This window comes from Genypterus blacodes, unplaced genomic scaffold (assembly GCF_046128005.1).
Source record: "Genypterus blacodes isolate CSIRO-AG114 ecotype Tasmania unplaced genomic scaffold, CSIRO-AGI_Gbla_v1 ptg000015l_1, whole genome shotgun sequence".
Lineage (NCBI taxonomy): Eukaryota > Metazoa > Chordata > Actinopteri > Ophidiiformes > Ophidiidae > Genypterus > Genypterus blacodes.
The window spans coordinates 1,485,554-1,505,670 of NW_027466829.1; the positions used below are offsets into that span (position 1 = coordinate 1,485,554).

Below are 20,117 nucleotides of genomic sequence, written 5' to 3' on the forward strand. Positions count from 1 at the left end.
TTACACAGCAACATGTGATCCATATGTGTGATCTGAATAAATGTAATTTCTTTCATCAGATGTCATTATTCAGAATATATTTGGACATAACAGTGGTCACATTTTAGTAAAAGGCTCCAAAAAGACTTGATCCAGCCTTGTAATGCCAATTAGATGCGTAATTGTGCTTTCATGTTTAAAAATGTCTTTGCTTTATTTCCCTTTTGCAGCCAATTATCCCAGTTACCAGTTGCTATGGTTCACTGTGACAGTTCACATTTTGGTTGTGTGAGATAAATACATTTCACATTCACGCAACAGATTTTCCTGCAGTCTTTTTCAATAAAAATCAGAGACATAAGAGTGGAGTAAAATGTCTTATTTGTTGCGGGGAAGCAGTAAAAGTTATGACGGCTGTAGTAAGCAAAGAATGGATTCTAACCTTGACGTATCTGTTTTCCTTTCTCGCTGTTTGCATTCTTTGTCGCTGTTGTTGTATATTGAGGATTTTATTTTGAACCATAACCTTGGCAGCTTACATGTCTGTCTCTCTCTCTTTTGTTCTTGCTTGCAGTCTTCCCTTTTGATAATGAGAATTGTATTTCTCTCCAAGGTATCTGAATGGAAGTCACGTATTGCAGCTTGGCGGCGTCAACGAGAACATATCTTTCGAGTACCCACAGCTACAGCACAAACACTATACAGGATGTATAAGGAACCTGGATGTTGACAGTAAGGTAGCGTTTACTTCTTATCCTTGGCCGTTTCCATTTAGAGGCCCGTTTATGAAGCATGTAGGAGGAATAGACTGCAGTGTTACGAGCTCTTTAAACCTACATGTATTTAGGATCAGCGCTTTTGCAGCTGCTGGAGGACTCCAGTTCGGTAGGAATGTAAATGTGGCCTCAAGGCCGTGTTCTTAAATCCACTGAATGCTGATGTCGCTCGCTCATCACTTTCTCTTGTGGTCTAATTCCCTCTGAATGTCTTTTATTGTGTCTTTTTGTCTTGATGGTCTGCAGCTACAGGAAATGTGTTTCAGCCGTTTGTATCGTGGCCTCATTCCATACATGTAACTTCACCTTCTTTATCTAAGATCTACATTATATACTGGCCAGTTATCTATTAAAACGAATAAGAGTTTCATCTTTTACAGCTTTTACAGCTTAAGTAATCACGTTGCATATGGGCACAGGGTTATTAAAGCCTCCCTCTCTCTCTGACACTCGCGCTTCTTTTCACGCCACTACTTTGATTGAGAGGGCTGACACTTGCTTATATTTTACTTTTCTCTCTTGTTTGTGTTGTTATTCCATCCAGCTCTATGACCTTGGCTCCCCAGCTGAATCTCTGAACGCCGTCCCAGCCTGCTCGCTTATTGATGGTCGTTGCACCACACACACGGAGCAACTTCCCTCCTGCGGCAAGAGGGGTCGCTGTCATGGCGACTGGGGCTCCCGCAGCTGCCTGTGTGAACTGGGCTTCACAGGGCCGCAATGTGACCAAGGTAGGCATATAACATTCCGATCAGTAACCCCGGCAACCGTACAAACTGATTTTCAGCTCATTTATGTCCAAATTAGGTCTCTGAAATTGTTTTTGCAATGTTACAAAATGGCTGGAACATCACTTGGACAGTTTTGGGGAAGGCTTGCTGTGATGTCTTCATGTGTCTCACTGAAGACACATGGCTGATGACAGCCCGGCTAATGAAACTTCTGTCCTGTGTCTGTTTGATTGACAAGTGGCCCATGAGTTTTCTTTTGACGGACGGAGCCACATTCAGTTCCAGCTCTTGTGGTCCCTGTCTGCGCGAGAGACCCGGGTGCAGGTCGGGGTCCGGACTCGTGCTGCCGCCGGTGTCATCGTCAGCCTGCTTTCCCAGGAGCAGAATGAATACCTGCGTCTAGAGGTTTGTGATGTCTGGCCTCTTCCCACCATGATTACAGCTCCGATTGTGTCATTTGTGAGCCTTGGAATGATGATTAGAGCCCGGACAAATGATTGCTGTGAAGGCTTTTCGGGCTGAGAGTGACTAATATCAGGGTTGGCGACAGATGGGTGGATACGGAGAATTGAATGACATTTGAAAGTTCTACACTAAGATCTATTCAGCAAGTGTGAGTGCTGCTATTGAGAGGAAACTGTTTGAAAATTTAGGCCTGTGATTTGAGGGCAGAATGCTCTTAGGTGAAGGTCAGACCTCCTCTGTGGTTGAAGGCTCGGAGACATATCATTTGAAATGTGGGGGCTGAAAATCATGTACTGTATGTATATGTGCTGCTTGTGTTGGCAAAACCAGAGTCAAACGGCGCTCACACAGAGTCGACGGAGCATCTCTGCAGACGTCAAGACTGCTTCACTTTGTCAAAGCTCCACATAATAACATTCCCTCTCCAGCCTGGCATGTTCCTGAGTGGATAAGATGCCTGTATTTCTTGTCTGAAGCTTTTTTGTCCGATTGACTGACAGGTGGAGTGTGAGCAGCACCTAAGAGTAAACACTTCTGCTTGAATCGAACTGAATTGATGGGTCAGCTCTATGCAGGGAACCTCTCTCGTTTATGGTTTATCCTGTCAGTACTATGTGTTGTTTGTACTTTATACACAACTACATGAGCAATACATTCTCCAGAGGCAGGTAGCCGTTTTAACGTATTTACTCCGGCTGACATGGGAATACAACCATAATACAATACAACAAGCAGGTCAATATTGCTACAACATGCATCAAACAGGAACTAACGTGTCCTTCAAATTAAAGCACTGGTGTATCTTACACTCCTCACTGACTGGTTTACTCACCTTTGTTAACATTACACATCTATCAAACCATAACTCAAACATGTATTATTATTATTGCCATGTCACTTTGTTTTCTTCTAATTTTTTACATTTTTATTTAAAAAATCAAGTCTCTGGGGAAACCTTCTCTGCTTCTCTGGGTAAAGTAGGAGGACGGTTGTGTTCAGCTCCCTGTAGTGACTGACCTTCGCTGTCGGTGGGTAAGTGTGGGTATTTCTACAGCAGCTCACTCTAATTGACTGTTGCATCATGGCTTTGATCCGCATGACGTCTTCTCTATACACACTCTGTAGACCACAGTATACATCAGTGGTCTGTCTTTTGTGTCTTTTTTTGTTATTGTTCCCCGTTACCACTTTTTAATCCAAATTTCACCGACAAGAACTCTTTGTACCTCGCTGAAAGGTCTGAAAAATTTACACAGGTCCAGACCTCAGTGAGGTGAGCAATGAAAAAGCAACCAGAGTGAAAAGAATAGGATATATAACTGTATAAATAGTCAGGGGTTGAAAACATCTCCTGTCCGGCAGCTGTGTGAGTCTGTGTGTGTGTGTGTGTGTGTGTGTGTGTGAGTGGTGATTGAGTGCACTGGCGCTCCCCCCACCCAGTACTCCCCCAATCCCCCACTGACATGAAACTGACAGATCTCAAGCGGCTACCCGAGGAGGCAGGCAGGCAGATGATGTGCCGCATGTGGTAAAGTAAAAGGTAACCTAACATCAGGCACCATGGCGTTATGAAGAACATTACCTTGAGCATCTTTTTGTGAGCTCTTACTCTTGTGTGCAAAGCTTGGGAAGGATCACAATCTGGGCTCCCCGACACAATCCACCTCAATAAGAATTCAAGAAACATCCTGTCACCATGTGCCGGATGTCCTTTCATGAATCGTAAGAAGTCAATGTCGGGTCATTCTTTGTCTGCTTTTCTATCATCTTGTTTGTCACAGGGAGATCTTCCACTGCTGTTGTGTAAAACACCGCCTATACATCCACTTTTCCCTTTTTACGCCAGTGTTGGCCTAGATGCAGAGCCCTTATATTCAACATCATAGTGCCGAGTGGACCCGGTGCTGCAGACTCACAGGCGACACTGGAACACCTTCTCTGGGGTCGAAAACGAGAGGCTGATGATCAGTAAAAAACATCAGTAAAAAAAAATCTGTATACATTTTTGTCCACAGAAACAGTTGTTGAATTTCTTGACTCCCCAGAAAAGACTGAGGGCCAAATGAACACACATGAAACGTGCAAATTACGTTCAGACGAGAGTTGTTGCGCGTTGGCAATGAGCCCTGAAATGAAAGGTTGTGGCTAATTACACAATCAGCGAATCTTCCCGCCTACTAAGCACATTTGGCGTGTGAATTTAAAAGGTGCAGTCGAATGTTGGAATCTGTCCATCATGTGTGGAAAATAGAATCAAATCTAAATTCAGTCAGTGAAGTAAGCCAGTCTCTGTCGAGCTCTGCATACTTCCAGTCCACGGTCGTGATGTCAAAGCAATTGGCCGTTCTGACCCATCTGGAAATTTATGTGACAGGACCGCGCAGATGCCATGTGGGGGGGCGTCACACGCCAGACGGACCGGAAATGATGGATCAAAATTGGCCTTGACTTCATCAGATGTTGGGAGTCGTTTGATTTCTTGAAAAACTGGTCGACATTTATTATCCCATTCCCACTTTGACCCTGCTTGTGAAGGTCAGCTTAGTGGCTGTAGGGCTGCGGGCAGGGTTGGGTAAGAACTTATGATAGCAGATCACCAAGTCCAGATTGGATCTCAGCTGAGACACATTTTCAGGTGGTGGAGCTTCAATTTTGTCTTGTCAATTTTGTCCACAGTATGAGATTTCCTCTTTGAAAAAACTCACATTAGTCTCCGTTGCTCGGAGCCAATGTTCCTGCAGCCTACCAAGTACTCGGTCTATCTTTGAGAGGTGATCGTTATCGTCCTTCCCAGTGACGATAATGTCGTCCAGATATCGCCGAGTCCCTGGACTTCCCTGCAGCACTCTCTGTCCATCGCTCCCTGCCAAATTGCAGTTGCCGATGCTGAATTGCAAACTCTTGTACTGGTTGTACTGTTTAAGTCCTTAATGTTTAGTAATGGTCAAGCACTTCATACATTTTCATGGAGCGTTCTCAAGCCAAAGAAGCAAGCATGTACTCTACTACATCAGGTAGTGGGTACTGCACTGCATGGAGAACAGGATTCAGTCACTTTACAGTCTCCACCTTTCTCACTTTCCCTGGTTTTGTGCTGGAGGTTTTCTTCATCACCGGCACGATGGGTGTCGCCCACACGACACGACTCCTGTCTGCTCCGACTTTTCCATCCCTGCTTCTCCTGCTGTCGGCCTGATTGCATACGGTGAGGCTCTGGCTCTGTGGAACTTTTTCTTTTTCCACTTCCAAGTTTGGCTTTCATTCCTCTTGGTGTCACTATTCCCTTCTTGAGCACTTCATCAGCATCTTTTGGTTGTTGCACTGCTGTCTGACTTTGCTGACACTTCCAATGTCTTAATGGAATGACAATTTATTTGGATTTTCCCGAGTCATCCCGGTCCACCATTTCTCAGTGCTACAGCCTCATTCAGTGTTATCTCGGTGTTTCACTAACTTTTATTTGACTTTAGGTCCCCGCAGTTTGTTTTAAGGGTAAATAGGAAATCAGCGTTTTATAATCATCACCAGAAAACCTGGAAGCGTAGAGTCACTTTCCTCAGTGTGTGTGTGTGTGTGTGTCACTTCCTTTTTATCCCTGCTGTCACCTTGTGTACATTTCTGTGATGTTTCTTCATAGAATTTGTCTTTCTAATTCTGTGTATTGTCATCTTTTCTATTTTTGCTCACTCACATTCTTTCATTGAGCCCTTGTTTGCAGCGTTTTCTACATTCTTGGTCTTTAAATCCCCACTCCTCAGGGCTTTGTGACATTTTACCTTGGCGGTAACGTTTCTATTAGTGGCATAATGGGCAGATTGTGGCTGGATCTCGGACGCTCCTCTCAGAGATTCCTCCATTGATACTTCAATGCTGAGGATCTTTTCCAGTGTCAAATCTTGTTTAGATAGCAGCTTCTTTTGTGTGCTGTCGCTGTTCATTCCCACTCACTCATCTGTCCCTCAATGTGTCAGATAGTCCTGCTCCAAACTGACAACACTCTGACAACCTGCACAGATATTCAGAGCTACTTTCATGTTTTGTTCTGATTTCCTTTGTGAAACTGAAACATTTCAGCAGAGAGTGTGTCCACAATGAGTTTGAAGGTTTTGTGCCCTGGCCGTTCAAAGCAGGACACTTTAACGTTTCTCATCAATTGCCACTGCATTTGCAATACAGCACGACTCCTGTCTTTCAATATAAGTTCTCCAGTCTTCAATGCTCCTCTCGAGTGCTGTAACTATCGCCATGCTTTTGTCCTGCTTCCTCCTTGAACTCACTTTCACACCACCAACGCAGGGAAACAACAAACAAGCAAACAAGCAGGTTAAAGCATCTGCAACATGCTTCCAAACAGGAAATCAAATGTCACATCTTCTAAATTAAGCGATTGTATCACCTAGATAAGAAGAGGCAAGTTTAGCAGATGGATTGATGGATGAAAGGGGCAACGCGTTAACACTTGTTCCTCTTGGGGTGTGTTGTCACTTGTAGCAGTCCCACAATGACAGCGACAGGGAGCGAGGCTGCAGCTTTCACCGTGTGTGTCTGTGTCTGTGTCTGTGTGTGTGTGTGTGTGTGTATAAACCCTCTCTGGAGATGAATGTGGAGTGTTGAGCTGTACCAAACATCTGACGTTTGTCCCCGGCCAGCACGGAGAAGCATTTTCAGCCTGGTTGACTCAAAGCTCTTAGAGACACTTGAGCTCATGTGTGGTATTTTTTGGCAACAACAAGCCCTAATCTAAAGGTCTGTCTCTTCTCCTTTATTTCTTTCCTTAAGGGTAGATATGGGATAGAGTGCACGCTGAATAAATAACCAGATATTCACTGAAAGGTTAGCAGGGCTAGCCGGGTATAAACAGCTTGCAGCTCTCAAAGGAGCACGGTGGCTGCATAAAGAAAACATTTATCTTATGCAGTCCATAAAGGGAAACGACTGTGTTGCACCACAAAGTCCAGTAACTCCCAACTACTACACGGAAATATAAGTGCAGCATCACAGGCTTCCCTTTTCTCTTTGGTATGGTAATGCAATTTGACATTAAGAGGTTGAAATACAAAGCGTTGTTGCGTAACTCGGTGGGGAGATTATGCAGACCTCTGGGGGGCCCGGCAGACATTTTTGTATAATCAGATACGTGATCAACCGGAGTATCGATCCAGTCCTTTTGTCCTTTTGCTCTCTTCTTGTTGTGGAGTTGAACACATGCAGGGAGAGGAAGTGACAAGAACACAGAGAAGTTTAACTCAGTCTGTGTGTGTGTGTGTGTGTGTGTGTGTGTGTGTGTGTGTGTGTGTGTGTGTGTGTGTGTGTGTGTGTGTGTGTGTGTCTCCAGGGGAAAGACACTTTTGAGATGCCCATGCTGAGGGAGCAATAGTTAATGCAGACTGGGCTGAATGCATTACACACTGTATTGAATTATCTTGCCCCACTGTTTCCAATTAAGGCTTGGACATGTACAAGCTGCAGTTATGGGAGCCCCTCCCTGCCCAGCTCATTGTGTTCGCTCATCCTTAACTGCTGGAGATAATTGTTGTTCCTTGTATACCTTCCCTTCGGGATGGCTCCGGCTCCTGCCATGCAGCGATGTGTACGCTACTTTAGTCAACTTGCCAAATTAAATTTCAGAGCTGAATTTTTCATTTTAGAACAAATAGTTTTTCTCCTGGATGGATAAATTTCACCCAATCTGCTGGCCAGCTGTTCTCAATGTTGATAATTTGTTTCTACCTATCGACCACAGCACAATGTGACAGCAGTCTGAATCTTACCAGTGTCATTTCTTTTCCAGTTTGAATCGATTTTGTATTTTATTTACCACACAGAAGTAATGCTGCAGCGTCCAATTAGAGGACACGCAAAGGATTCCTTCATCTTCTAACGCTGCTTTGCTCTGACCTGTTTCCTTCTCCCGCTCCTTCCCAGGTCTCTCAGGGTCTGCTCGCCGTCTTCTACAACCTCGGGGACCGCGACTACAACCTCACGCTGCCTGCCTATCGCCTGGACGACGGCGAGTGGCACCAGGTGGAGCTGGACCGATACGGCACGGAGTTCACCCTGCGAGTGGACAGAGGCGGCGGGCGGCGAGAGGTCACCGCCTCACCCGGGAGGAGTCAGGAGATAATTATTGATCCCTCTGCCGTGATGATTGGAAACTCTGTCCCCTCAGGACACAACCGGAGCTTCCTGGGTAAGCAGTTACTCACTTATTTAAGGGGAGATCCAGAATGAAGGAGTTGATGGATATTCAGAGAAATGAGGTGTAAATACCTGAGCACAGACTGGGTAAATGACAAAGATGAATTAATTCATGGGACCGTTCTCTTTAAGGGGAGTTAATCTGACTCTATGCAGTAGATGCAGTAGAGGGGTTCAGTTATCTCAGCAGATTTCCCAGTTGTGTACCTGTTAAAATTCATGTCCTAATGAATGATTCAGTGATCACCCTTAGCACATACTGCTGCAGCGCCCAACATGGCTCCCAGGCTGTGTTTTTTTTCTCTTTTACACTTTAGTTTCAAGGAGATGCAGCATAGAGGAATAGAGTTAGCACTGATCAGTATTTAAATGATGTGGTAGACCCTGCGTCCCCCCCGCAGAGAGAACAAACTAACCAGCAGAGCAGATATGCTGCAGAAGAAAGACCCATGCTGACATCGTAGCCCGGGGCTATTTGTGTGTTTGTGCGTGTGTATTGTGTGTGTGTGTGTGCATTCGCGTGTGTGGGGGCACGCACAATGGTGTGCAGGTGTGTCAGATTATGAGTCAGTGGTTCTGTGTCAGGGCATTCGATTGTGTACCCCCGCTGCGGCGTAAGTGTGTGTCCATAAAAGATTTAGCCTGAGGTCTGGTGCACTTGTGTCTCCTTTTTGCCACTTTAAATTCTGTTTTCTCTCGGCCCCTCTTTGTTGTTCCGCCAGGCTGTTTGCGGGATCTCAGGTTTAATGGCCGCTCAATGCCGCTGGATAAGGAGCAGCCGTCAGGAGGGCTTCAGGTGGTCAGCTCCCAGGGCGTGTCCCTCGGGTGCTCTTCGGATGCCTGCAGAAAACAGCAATGCGCTCCTCCTCTAATCTGTGTGGATCTCTGGAGACACCATGAATGCAGGTGCTGGAAATATAGAAATATTGCCAAATAAATAACAAGGACAGGATGTTATTAAGTTCTTACAGTACAGCACATCTTATACATATTTACACCTTAGTTATGCCGGCGTCTCCACGCTGTATTAAGAGAGGATATTTAAGCTATAAAACTGGCTGTGTGTACAGTTTGCACAGTAGGCAGAACGTGGATTTTGCTGCGGAGAGGAGATGAAATCACATTTTTGGAAGAAAAAAAAGCAAATGGGAAGTAACTTTAAATACAAACTCCCAAAATCGACAAGTGAGGATGGGGTTGAATGCTATTTAGTGCCATCTGTCAGCTATCAAAGATGTCTGGCAGTCAGCAGTTTGATGTGCGACTTCTCAAAGCGGCACTAAGGAAATGCACCTCAAAGACACTCAGGCGTCTGTGCTGCAATCACAGGTGCATTGATTTGAGACCAAAAAAAAGAAAAGATGACTACATTTTGAGAACAAAATCCCCAAAAATCGACAGTGAAACATCGCAAGCAAACTCCGTCAAGACAAAGAGAGCGGAGAGTTTAGACGCCCTCTATTGTACAAGACGTGCTAGATTACTGACTGATGATTGGATAGTAATTAAAGATACCTTAAAGAGGACGTTTATGCATTTATATTTACATTTAAGGTGTATTTAATGTGCATAAAGTTCCTCGATTCCCTTTTGCTAACCTGCACCATCCACTTTGAACACCATGGAACACACACACCTCCATGTGCAGCAGGAAACATATAATGTGATATCATAGCTACATGTGGTCCCTATCACTGAGCTAAACATATAACACACTCACAGAGACACACATACATATACACACACACATACTCAAGACTGGAGCTGTGTTCTTCCACCAGATGGCAGCTGGTTCAGTTGTGTCACTCTGAGCTCGCGCTGCAGCCGCTTGAACTCTGAGATTTGAAGATTCAGAGGCGAAGTTGCTCTTTTCTGCTCTCTCTCTCTCCCTCTCTGCTTTATGTTCGGGGTCAATATCTTCTTTTATTTGCCCAGCTTGAGGTTAAAGCACACTCAGAGACTCCAAGTGAACCAGGGGTTGTTAATTTCCTGGGCTAATTTTTGGGAAAAATGTTTTTGAGAGGCTATTCCATCAAAAAGTCACTCATATGTTATCTGGTTTCTTTTTGTGCTGTTTATTAAGTAAGGAACCTTTCAAAGATTACAGCTCTGTGTCTGATATGTGATGTGAATACCTGAGGGATTAATTTGTACCATGTCAGCTTAGCTTTCACAATCTTTCTTTCCAGCATTCTTTTTTTTTTTTTTTTTTTTTACCTGCCAGCCTCCTCACGTCTCTGCCGTCGTCACATTTGCACTACAGTCGCCTCTCTCCTTTCCCCTGCACAGGTGCCCTCCAGGCCACATGACCAAAGAGAGCTCCTTAGGCAAAGTGTGTGTGTACACGCTGTGCGCCAGCCGGCCCTGCCGCCACGGCACCTGCGTGGCTCACTCCCCCTCCCGGTACTCGTGCCGCTGCAGCGAGGGCTACAGGGGGCGCCACTGCGAGGTGACGCTGGCCATGGTTCAAAACCAGGACGGCAACACCCTCAGCGTCAGCTCCATGTTCGCCATCAGCATCTGCGTCATGGCCTTCCTAGGTAGCTATGTCGATTACGTCCTCTTCTACCTTTGGTGACCCCCACGCCGTTCACCTCTCCAATCATCTCTCTCTTTATATGCATGTTTTTCTTTTCCATTTTCCTGTATTTCATCTCCTAATTCATGTCTTTACATCTCCATTTTGCTTGTTTTCCACTTCCCAGCCTAAGTCTCACATCATGTTTGCGTCTATCCGCAAAATCTCCCCGTTTCATTGCTTCTCCATCCGTGTTCTTACTTCTGTGAACTCCATTCACACGCACACATTGTTACCTGTATTGATCTGTGTAGTTGTGTCAGGATGGAAGGCAGTGAAAACCTAAAACACATATCGGTGATGAAGATGTAAGCAGGGCAGACTCGTACTTTGTGATTCACAGGGAAGCAGCACGTGTCCCGAGAGAATCAAGCAATTTCTTGATAGATCGCTCCGTATTCAGCGTCCACTCTCACTTCAAAAGTCAATTTCACCCTCTGCCTTATTTTGGGTTTTTCTATCCGTCCGACTTGTTTTATCTCACCGTCCTTTCATTTTACTCTCCTGATGTCTTCTCTTTTATATTTTCCCATCCACCTCTGTTTGTCATTTTCTTTTTACCTAAGCTGTCCTAAATCTGTTTGTGTCCGACTGTGTGTGTGTGTGTGTGTGTGTGTGTGTGTGTGTGTGTGTGTGTGTGTGTTTTTGTGCATTCTTTTGTACATCCGTCTTTGCAAAACCCAGAAATAGCAAAAAACATCAAAATAGGGAAAAGATGGCTTTGCTGGATTTAAATGAGATTAAATGCCGGTTTGAGATTAAAGTTAGTCTAAACTAGACCCGGTTAGTTTTAAGGGAGTCAAAGCGAGACAGAAGTGGAACAACTGGTGGTTTGGTGAGTTGAAGTGAAGATCTACACTTTGTGCCTTAACAAGAGACAATACAGAATATTTGTTTGTAATTCTGATGCTTTCTTCTCCACCTCATTTCGCTCTGTGATGAGGAAATGCATAATTTATCACTGGAAGAACACAAAGAGCAGAGGAGCTGCGAGTCGGAGTCTTGGGAGAATCACACCACACTTTAATTACCACTGTTTTTTTTTTATCAATCAATTCTAATAAGACAATGAGTTCAATGAGAGAATTTCATGAAATATTTAGTTAATAGCCTGTGATAAAAACCGGCTCAACTCAAATCTAACACTTTTGATGCTGGCCGGGGAAAGAAATATTAAATGAAAGCTCCAGAGTTTAATACATTTTTTTGGGATTTTCTCTGTTGTCTCTTTATTCTTTATTAATGCATTGGATTTGATTCCGCAATGAGCAATTAATACAGCGCATATAAACGGACGCATCCCAATTATAATCCGTGGCATCTATACGTGGTTTGTGTCGTGGCGAGGCCAGTTTGGAGCGGCAGGGAAGAGAGAGTCTCCCGTCCTCGCGCACATAACAAAATGTCACGCGTTGCAGCATCTGGCGAGCTCAGTGCTCTCTGCAGAGCCACATGGCTGTTTATGAGTGTTTCTATCACAGACGGCCTTATAAAACGCTCGGCCAATTCAATACACTGTCCCCCCACCTCTATAACGGGCGCTGTGCCCCCCCGCCCCCCCTCCCTGTGCCCCCCAGGCCATGTGGCGAGTATTGGGACATCACTTATTCTTGACACCTGAGAGTGAAACGTATAAAGCGCTCCTCAATATTTGATACTGAATTCACAGATGATTAAATGTGGCCTCAGCATCATTCATGGAAATTCATGTGTTGCATACTAAATAAAAGAGGGGAGAGCGGTTATTATTATTTATTTTTTTAACGCAGCGAAGCTCACCGTTGCTGATGAGGCGTTTATATTCAAGGCTCCCAACTTTTCACCTCAACAAGACGCACACACTAATCCATAATATAATTCAAATTGGAAGTAGAGGGCTTTAGTGGCTGTTATTACGTTTTCACAGCTTGAAAGATCAAACCAGCTTCATAGTTTTTCAGATTTATAAGCAGAGGCAGCAACCGAGTTATACATCATAATCAGCAGTCATCAAAATCCAAATGAATCCAGCTGTATAAAGATAATTCTTTAATGATGACCCTGATCTCCACAGCACACCGCTCACACGCACGCACGCACGCACGCACGCACGCGCGCGCGCACACACACACACACACACACACACACACACACACACACACACACACACACACACACACACACACACACACACACACACACACACACACACACACACACACACATGCAGACTGCCGGCTGGGTGTTAAATTAAAGGGGGACTCCTTCTCTGCCTCAACCTGCATGAAAAGTTAAAATGATCATCCATTATTGAGTTTTACATAAGCCACGGCAGACGGTCCAGAGTGTGTGAGCTCAGCGAGCGCTCTATTGACAGAAGCAGACGAGCTGATGTCTGATCGCGTCTCATTAATCCAATTGAAAATGCCAGAAGGTGCAGATACTTTATTACATCGAGTTTGACATTCAATTTTAAGGCATAAAACATTAATTTTCCACATGGAGTCTGAATGCCAAATGCTTGTGTAAAGTGCCCGTTCCTTTTATTCTCTGAAAGATGTATTAATAAATAATTTTTCCCACTCATCTCACCTCTCACCTGTCTCGTTTCTTGCTGTTCTGTCTCTTACTGTCTGTCTCCTCCGTTGACATTTCATTCTGCTGCCATCTCGCCCAGTAACTCTTTTTCATTAACCTTATATTGAAGCTGGGGTGAAAAGGTAAAGCTGCGTTGTAACTGTTTACGTTACGCTCATTCATAATGTGCGGCGGCCCGGCCAGGCCCTAACAACATAATACCCAGTTCATAGAAACTGTTAGAGGGCAAAAGCAGCCACATTAGGAATTGATGAATGTCGGCGATGTTTGTTCTCCAACCTGAGTGATATTGATCCTGAACACACAATCTGGGCCTTAATGGCTTCAGGCATAAGGCGTAGGCAAGGTGTGTGTGTGTGTGCCTCTGTGTGTGTGTTTACCTGTGCCATTGTTGGGGTTTGGAGATAACTCCAGGCAGGTGCTTGGAGGAGGTATTACTTTGCCACTGTTGGCATTAAGGCTTTTGTCGTGATTCTGGTGTTTTCCTGTATGGCGCTTCAGGGCGGCCAAGTCAGCCTCCCCACCACCCCATTCCAGCTGATTTAGGATTAAATGAGAGGCTCACAATCTCACTTCCCCATCTGAGAGTAGCATAAGAGATGAAGAGTGCAGTAAATAGCAGCGGAAGGTTTCCAAAGAACTCCCTGGGAGGGAGTGGCTAAAGGGAGATTTCTTCATGGAGATATCATTTTATGGTGATTCCCCCTCTCTCTCTCTCTCCCTCTCTCTCCCCCCCCCCATTCTCTCTGTTTGTTTATGCACACCTGCCTTCTCCGTGACCCCTAAAGAGCAAAGCTATTACTTTCAAATCCAGACTAATATGATTATCACGGATTTCACAGAAGATTTCCAATTAAAGCGATACTTACAACACGGCGTGCAAAGTATTCCAGCTGAAATGGATCCCATCAAGTGTGTGTGAGATAAAAGCCGAGGCCAGAGAGAGAGAAAGGCACACAAGGCGAGTGAGGAGAGGGAGAGGAGGGAGGGAAGTTCTTATACAGAGAGACAAAAAGAAAACGAATTGTGCAGATAAAGAAAAAGTAAGAGTCAGAGTGTGAACTTGTAAAAACAGATAGCTGGAAAAGGGAGAAAGAGAAAGAGGGATGGCAGATGGGAGAAAAATATTGGTTGAGATTAATGGACTTTAAAGGTCAGTCCTGCATGTTGTATAATTCAGCACACAATAGCTGTGATTGATGCGTATGCTTTCGGACCTTTTCTGCTCCTCTCCCCCAGCATTCCTCTCTGCCTTCAGCCAAGCCGCCAAGGCTGTTGGCTCTAAGCAGGGAGGAGCACAAATTCACTTAATAGGTTTCCAAGGAACTGCAGTCCTTGAATAGAGCAGAAACACACACACAAGTAACATCAAAGAGAAACGGTGGAGAGTCTGTCCCTCGTCCCTCCATGCATCCATTAGCAGGTCCTAATAATAATAATGATAATAACATATCTAATGGACATGATGGATCCATTTTGCTGCCCGGGATTATGATGCTGCACATCTATTTAGGAGAATAACAACATCCTGGGTATTTCTTAGTATTTCAGCGTTTATTTTACTTTCTCTTCACTTTTAGTTCACGTTGCAAATTTGAAACACGTGCACACATTTTTTTTTGATGATGCGAGCAAAATTTCCCATTGTGTTAACCTGTTTTTTCCTTGTTTGTGGCTCAGTGTTGATGCTGGGCCTGTTTCTGTACTCCTGCTGGAGGAGGCACAAGGGCCTGAAGGAGGGTGTGTACCACGTGTCTGCACACCACGGGGAGTGGGAGGACATCCGAGAAAACGTGCTCAACTACGATGAGGAAGGCGGAGGGGAGCAGGACCAGGTAGGGGCAGGCAGACAAGCTCACACACACATACACACACCCAGCTCAGATCTCATTAAGGGCTCAGGGTTTTATATTATAAAAACATGACATTTTTCACTGATTGGACTGACATCAAGGTGAGTGATGTTTTTTTCAGAGCTTTAGCGAGGACGCAGGATTGAGCAAAAACAAATAACGGCGAGCAACTAATGCTGAAAATAGCATCGTTTTTGCTCTGCAGCCAAACAGAGGCTGGTGTTTTGTTGGTGCCATGAAATTAAGACCAAATATTGTTTCCCTAGAGATCTGGGAATGTGAGTCAATTAGCTGAAATTAAGCTAGAAGATACCAATAGCTGTTAATGCCTCTATTTGTTTTAATAGTGCTGGTAATAGCAGTTTCCCCCTCCGCAATCAAATAATTAATTACTTGGCCAATCAATGGTGCTGTTGTTGCCAGCGTCTCTACCCTCGTGGTGGATCTTCATCTTTGCTTCATTTGCCTGCAGAGGCATTAGCTGAGCTCCACTCCTTTGAGCGCAGATTGGTGTCATGTGCCAATGTTGTTTTTCATTACCTTTTATATTCAAAAAGAACATTATGCAGAAAATGCCTCCCCCCCGTCTCCCTGCCCTCTTCTCCTCCTCCTCTTCCTCCTCCTTCATTCTCTGTACTTTCTGTTTCGGTCTCTCCGTCTCAGAATGCCTTTAATATGGTGGAGCTGCAGCGCTCCCTCCAGCCCAGCCCGGCACAGTCGTTGCGGTACAGTTATCCTCAAAGCATCATCTCGTACCCACAGAGTAAACCCCCCCAGGACAGCAGCAGGAAGGGGATGCCAAATGGGAACGGGAGCGCAGTCATCGCCCTGCGTCTGGCCATTCCCCCCTCAGAGTCAGAAACCCTGCCATCCCCTTTGACCTTCCGGCGATCACAGAAAACCTTGTCCTTCTCCAGCCAGGACCTGGCTCGCTACTTGTGTGAGGTCATCAGAGACACAGAGCACCCTGGGGAGCTGGGCACCATGACCACACCTCGCCGCCCCTCCAGGAAGGAACGCGGCCTGGCGGCCGTGCGCTCGCTGAGCTCCCTCAGTGCATCTCAGGGTTCAGAGGTCAGGCTCCAGGGGGCCCAGAGCCCCCGGCTAGACAGGTTCAAAACCCTCCGAGCTGTGGTCAGTGAACTGAGAGGAGACGCCAAGCCTCCAGAGGTTCCCAGGGACACACTGAAGGAGAGCACAGGGCAGCTGAGCTGTGAGAAAAGTGGGTAAGACTGCGCTGGGAGGAAAAAGGACTGAAGGTTGTGAGGTAACACCAATCAGTGCGCAGAGGTAGAATTCCAAAGGGAGGTAATTAAAAGTGAGCTACTCTGAGACTGAGAGGCTGTGAGCATCTATGTGGAGTCTGCTATATATGTACTGTATTGATGAAACTTGGACATTTAAGTTCTTTGATATGAAATCTGTTTACCAATGAATGATCCGATGTGGTGTATTGTTTACTTGACTTTGCTCTGTACAGTATCTATATTCTACAGAAAGCACTTTGGGAGGAACCTCGTGTCCAAACTCTTCATGTCATAAAGCTCCAGAGTAATATAGAAGAAGGCTGACGAGGATTCTTTTTGTTGTTAATGACTCATGAAATCATTTACGTGGCAAAACTATTTGGTTTCGTTTGTATTATCTACTTACTTTTAAATAAATTAATATCTTTGACAATATTTTGATCTCAGTCTTGTTGGAATCCGTCACATCTACCATTTTTGAAGTTCAAGCCAACACTCATCTTCAAAGTGAGGACACACACACACATGCGTCTCTTTAATTATACACACATGGAAGATTACAAGATGTTTTTATGATCGATGTTGATGTTAGGAGGAGGAAATGATGACAAAGACTCAGAAAATAAACTGAAACAGTTGTTCTTGTCTTATTCGCATAACCGTTGCCATCCCCAACAGGCTCTGATGAGAGGAATAAAGACAATTCCCGGATTAATCATTCATGTCCTGAACCCTGGTCCTCCCGAGCCCAGCTTTTGAGAGTGTCCAATATGAACTCTGAAGCACGCAGGTCTCAGCACGCTGCCTTAACTCACCCTTAAGTGGACTGCATTACCAAAGTTAAACAGCTGTGACACCGGAGCGAGCCACCGGGGAAGAAGACGAGCCGCTGACAGCCCTGAAGTCTGAGTCCTCTCTGTGTACCCACCTACATAATGCAGAGTATGAAGAGAAATGTAAGTCAGAGATGATGGTAAGTACTCCCTATGGGGGTTTAAAGAACGTCACATCTGCATATTATATGTATGAGGTGTGGTATAGGCACAGGGGTGAGCAGGAGCAGGAGCTCAAACATCTGTGGCACTGCACATCTACTTCATCTGCTGCTGAATTGTCTTTTCTGAATTCAATTATTCTCTTGGGTAAATATGTTGTATGAGTCCACACTGCCACCTATTGGTGATAGGACGGCACTGCATTGATCAGAAGAGACCAAGGTTGGTTCTGGCAAAATGAAGGATGCTTAAGTTGCACTTTTATTCAGTTTATTAAAAATGCTGTAATGGAAAATACCTTGATCCTTATTTGATCTCAGGTTTCATTTACTACTTTAATCTTGGCTAAATTATGTTTGAAAATAAGAAATCTGGCTTCTCTTTATCCAACAAGGTCCAATAAAGTCAAATAACAAAATTGTCACACAAAATGTCTCGTACATGGCACATATAACTATAAAATAACATAAAGTAACACAGACATATAGATATACAGCAGAGAGGATGCAGGAGTTGGCCATAAGGGATCAGTGTGAGGAGTTCAGGGGTTCATGCAGCGGTGGGGGGAAGAACTATTTTTAAAACAGTTTCTTGGTCATTTGTAGAAATTCCTCAGAGGACAACAACCTGAACAAGTGTCTGCGCTAAGTGTTAGAATCTGGGATGATCTTCCTCTCACTGGTTCCAGGGTCGGCTGAGAGTCGGGCTGATGGAGGGGGCGCAAATGATCTGGGATGAGTTGTCGACAATGTGCTGGCAGTTTTTGTTTTTTTTTCTGTTGAGGTGAGTCTTGAGTGACGGTTCAGTGAAACTCACCTCAGATTGACCTCAAAAACAAATAACCAGGATGATGTGAGTGAGGATGGATGGAGGGAGGATGTTTATGGCTGTGCAGAAATTGGAACAGAAGGTGTTGATTCCCTCTCAGATTCTTGAGCTGAAATAGACTTTTGTGCAATTTCCAGCAATGTAGGAAAAGAGGAATAAAGAGACAAAAACACCATCAAAGTGTCTGTGCTTGTATCTTGCCATTTGTAATTGATTTCACTGGATGTAATTTAGCTTTTGGCCATTAGAGGACAGCGTAACTCAATAAGTCGCACGGTCGTGAGGAGCAAACTGTGTCTGAGGGGCAGTTAGGTCATGGTGTGATAACCTCAGCACACACCGAACAATGAGATGAAGACAATCTTCGCAGCAGGTGTGTGTGTGTGTGTGTGTGATCAATACGCAATCATTTATCAAACCTTGTACCTCACAATGGCAAAGATATGGAGCCGTATTTGCTCCCGGGCACGATACAGGATAGGTTCCCGTCAGTCATTAGGATGAGATTTCAGTTAAGAAGGGTTGGGTGGGGGGGAGGCGATGGTGTTGATGGGTCTGGAGGAGGAGGATGATGACGACGAAGAGGAGGAGGAGGAGGGGGGATAGAGGAAGAGGAGAGAGTGTTTGATGTGACAGCTGGAGATTGTGAGAATGAGGGGTGACACAGAGCTCCGGCTTCTTCAGCCCCGGCCGGTCATCCAGTCAGACTGTCACTCAGTCACACTCTGAAATTCTGGCTTTGTTTACCGTTGCTTTATTAACGCGAGTGTGTGCGTGTGTGTGTACGTGTGTGTTGTGTGTCTGTGTTTATCCTCAGGCAATAGATCTGGGAGAAGTGACAGTGTGGCGTGGCCCTCTGTCAGTCGCCCAGTAAAGTGGCATGCGTGTCAGCTCTCCTGACAGACGCTCCCATCCTGCTGGCCGACGACGGCGGGCTGCAAATGTGGGACATGTCTTATGACAGGACAACACAGCCTACACGACAACTCGCCGCGTACACAGGACACGAGCAGTCAAGTTTGATGTGAGGGGGTCACCCATGAAGGCCAGACGCTCACAGGCTGAGTGAAAGCTGCAGTGATCTCCTCACAGCTGGAGAAACAGAGACCGTGCCACATATTTGTCAGAGATGGACTGACACGAGTCTTCAAGGTGCCACATTAGGTTGTTGGAGATAAATAAATCATCACCGCACTCAGTTTGGGACATTGCAGTCATATGAGAGCATCGCTGACGGTTTCATCTGACGTCCCTGCTGCATTTAACATCGTCTGCCACAAGGTTGAGGTTTAAAGGGGGAACAGATCTATTTCAAAAACAAGAAAGAGTTGGAAAATTGGAAATTGAATCTTAACTGTTACCGATTACAAAATATAATTTAAAATAATATTAAAAAAAATAATAATTTACATATGGATACAGACATGAATAAAGATAAATATATTTTAGGATTTAACAGCTACGGGAATAAAAATATACTCGTTGAAGGAAAAGGAAATTTCAGTGGAAAAATATATTGAATATGATTTTCTGCTTTTGTATATTGATAAACAAAGAGGGTTTTTACTACAGAAATCTAAAGTGAGGGTATACTTCAGGGTTTACCTAAAAAAAAAAAGGCAAAATCCTACAAAATAAGAGCGTCCCTTTGAAGTCCAGTCAGTTATCTACTTTATTTGAAAAAAAAGAAAGAAAATTATAATAAGCTCTGTCCTTAACATAAAATGAATCAAACTGAGCTTCTTCCACGCCTCAGTAATAAAAGACTTGAAAAAAGGTTTTAAAAATCCCTTAAACTCCCCTCTGCCCTTAGATTGCAGGCTGACGGACTTCACTTCCATGACAAATTGATCAGTTGTCTTTCACGCCACCTCCCAATGCACTTCTCCC

General features: G+C 44.7%; 1 protein-coding gene across 1 annotated transcript in view; it reads left to right on the forward strand.

Annotated features, from left to right (window-relative positions):
- Positions 1-16,387, forward strand: part of LOC142989952 (neural-cadherin-like) — a 73,988-nt gene extending 57,601 nt beyond the window's left edge. Inside the window, exons 26-33 of the mRNA XM_076139673.1 lie at positions 593-716; positions 1,300-1,486; positions 1,725-1,891; positions 7,877-8,141; positions 8,872-9,055; positions 10,439-10,689; positions 14,985-15,139; positions 15,821-16,387. Of these exons, the coding sequence (XP_075995788.1) occupies positions 593-716; positions 1,300-1,486; positions 1,725-1,891; positions 7,877-8,141; positions 8,872-9,055; positions 10,439-10,689; positions 14,985-15,139; positions 15,821-16,387 (1,900 nt within the window). The remainder of the gene's footprint in view (positions 1-592; positions 717-1,299; positions 1,487-1,724; positions 1,892-7,876; positions 8,142-8,871; positions 9,056-10,438; positions 10,690-14,984; positions 15,140-15,820) is intronic.
- The last annotated feature ends 3,730 nt before the right edge of the window (positions 16,388-20,117 follow it).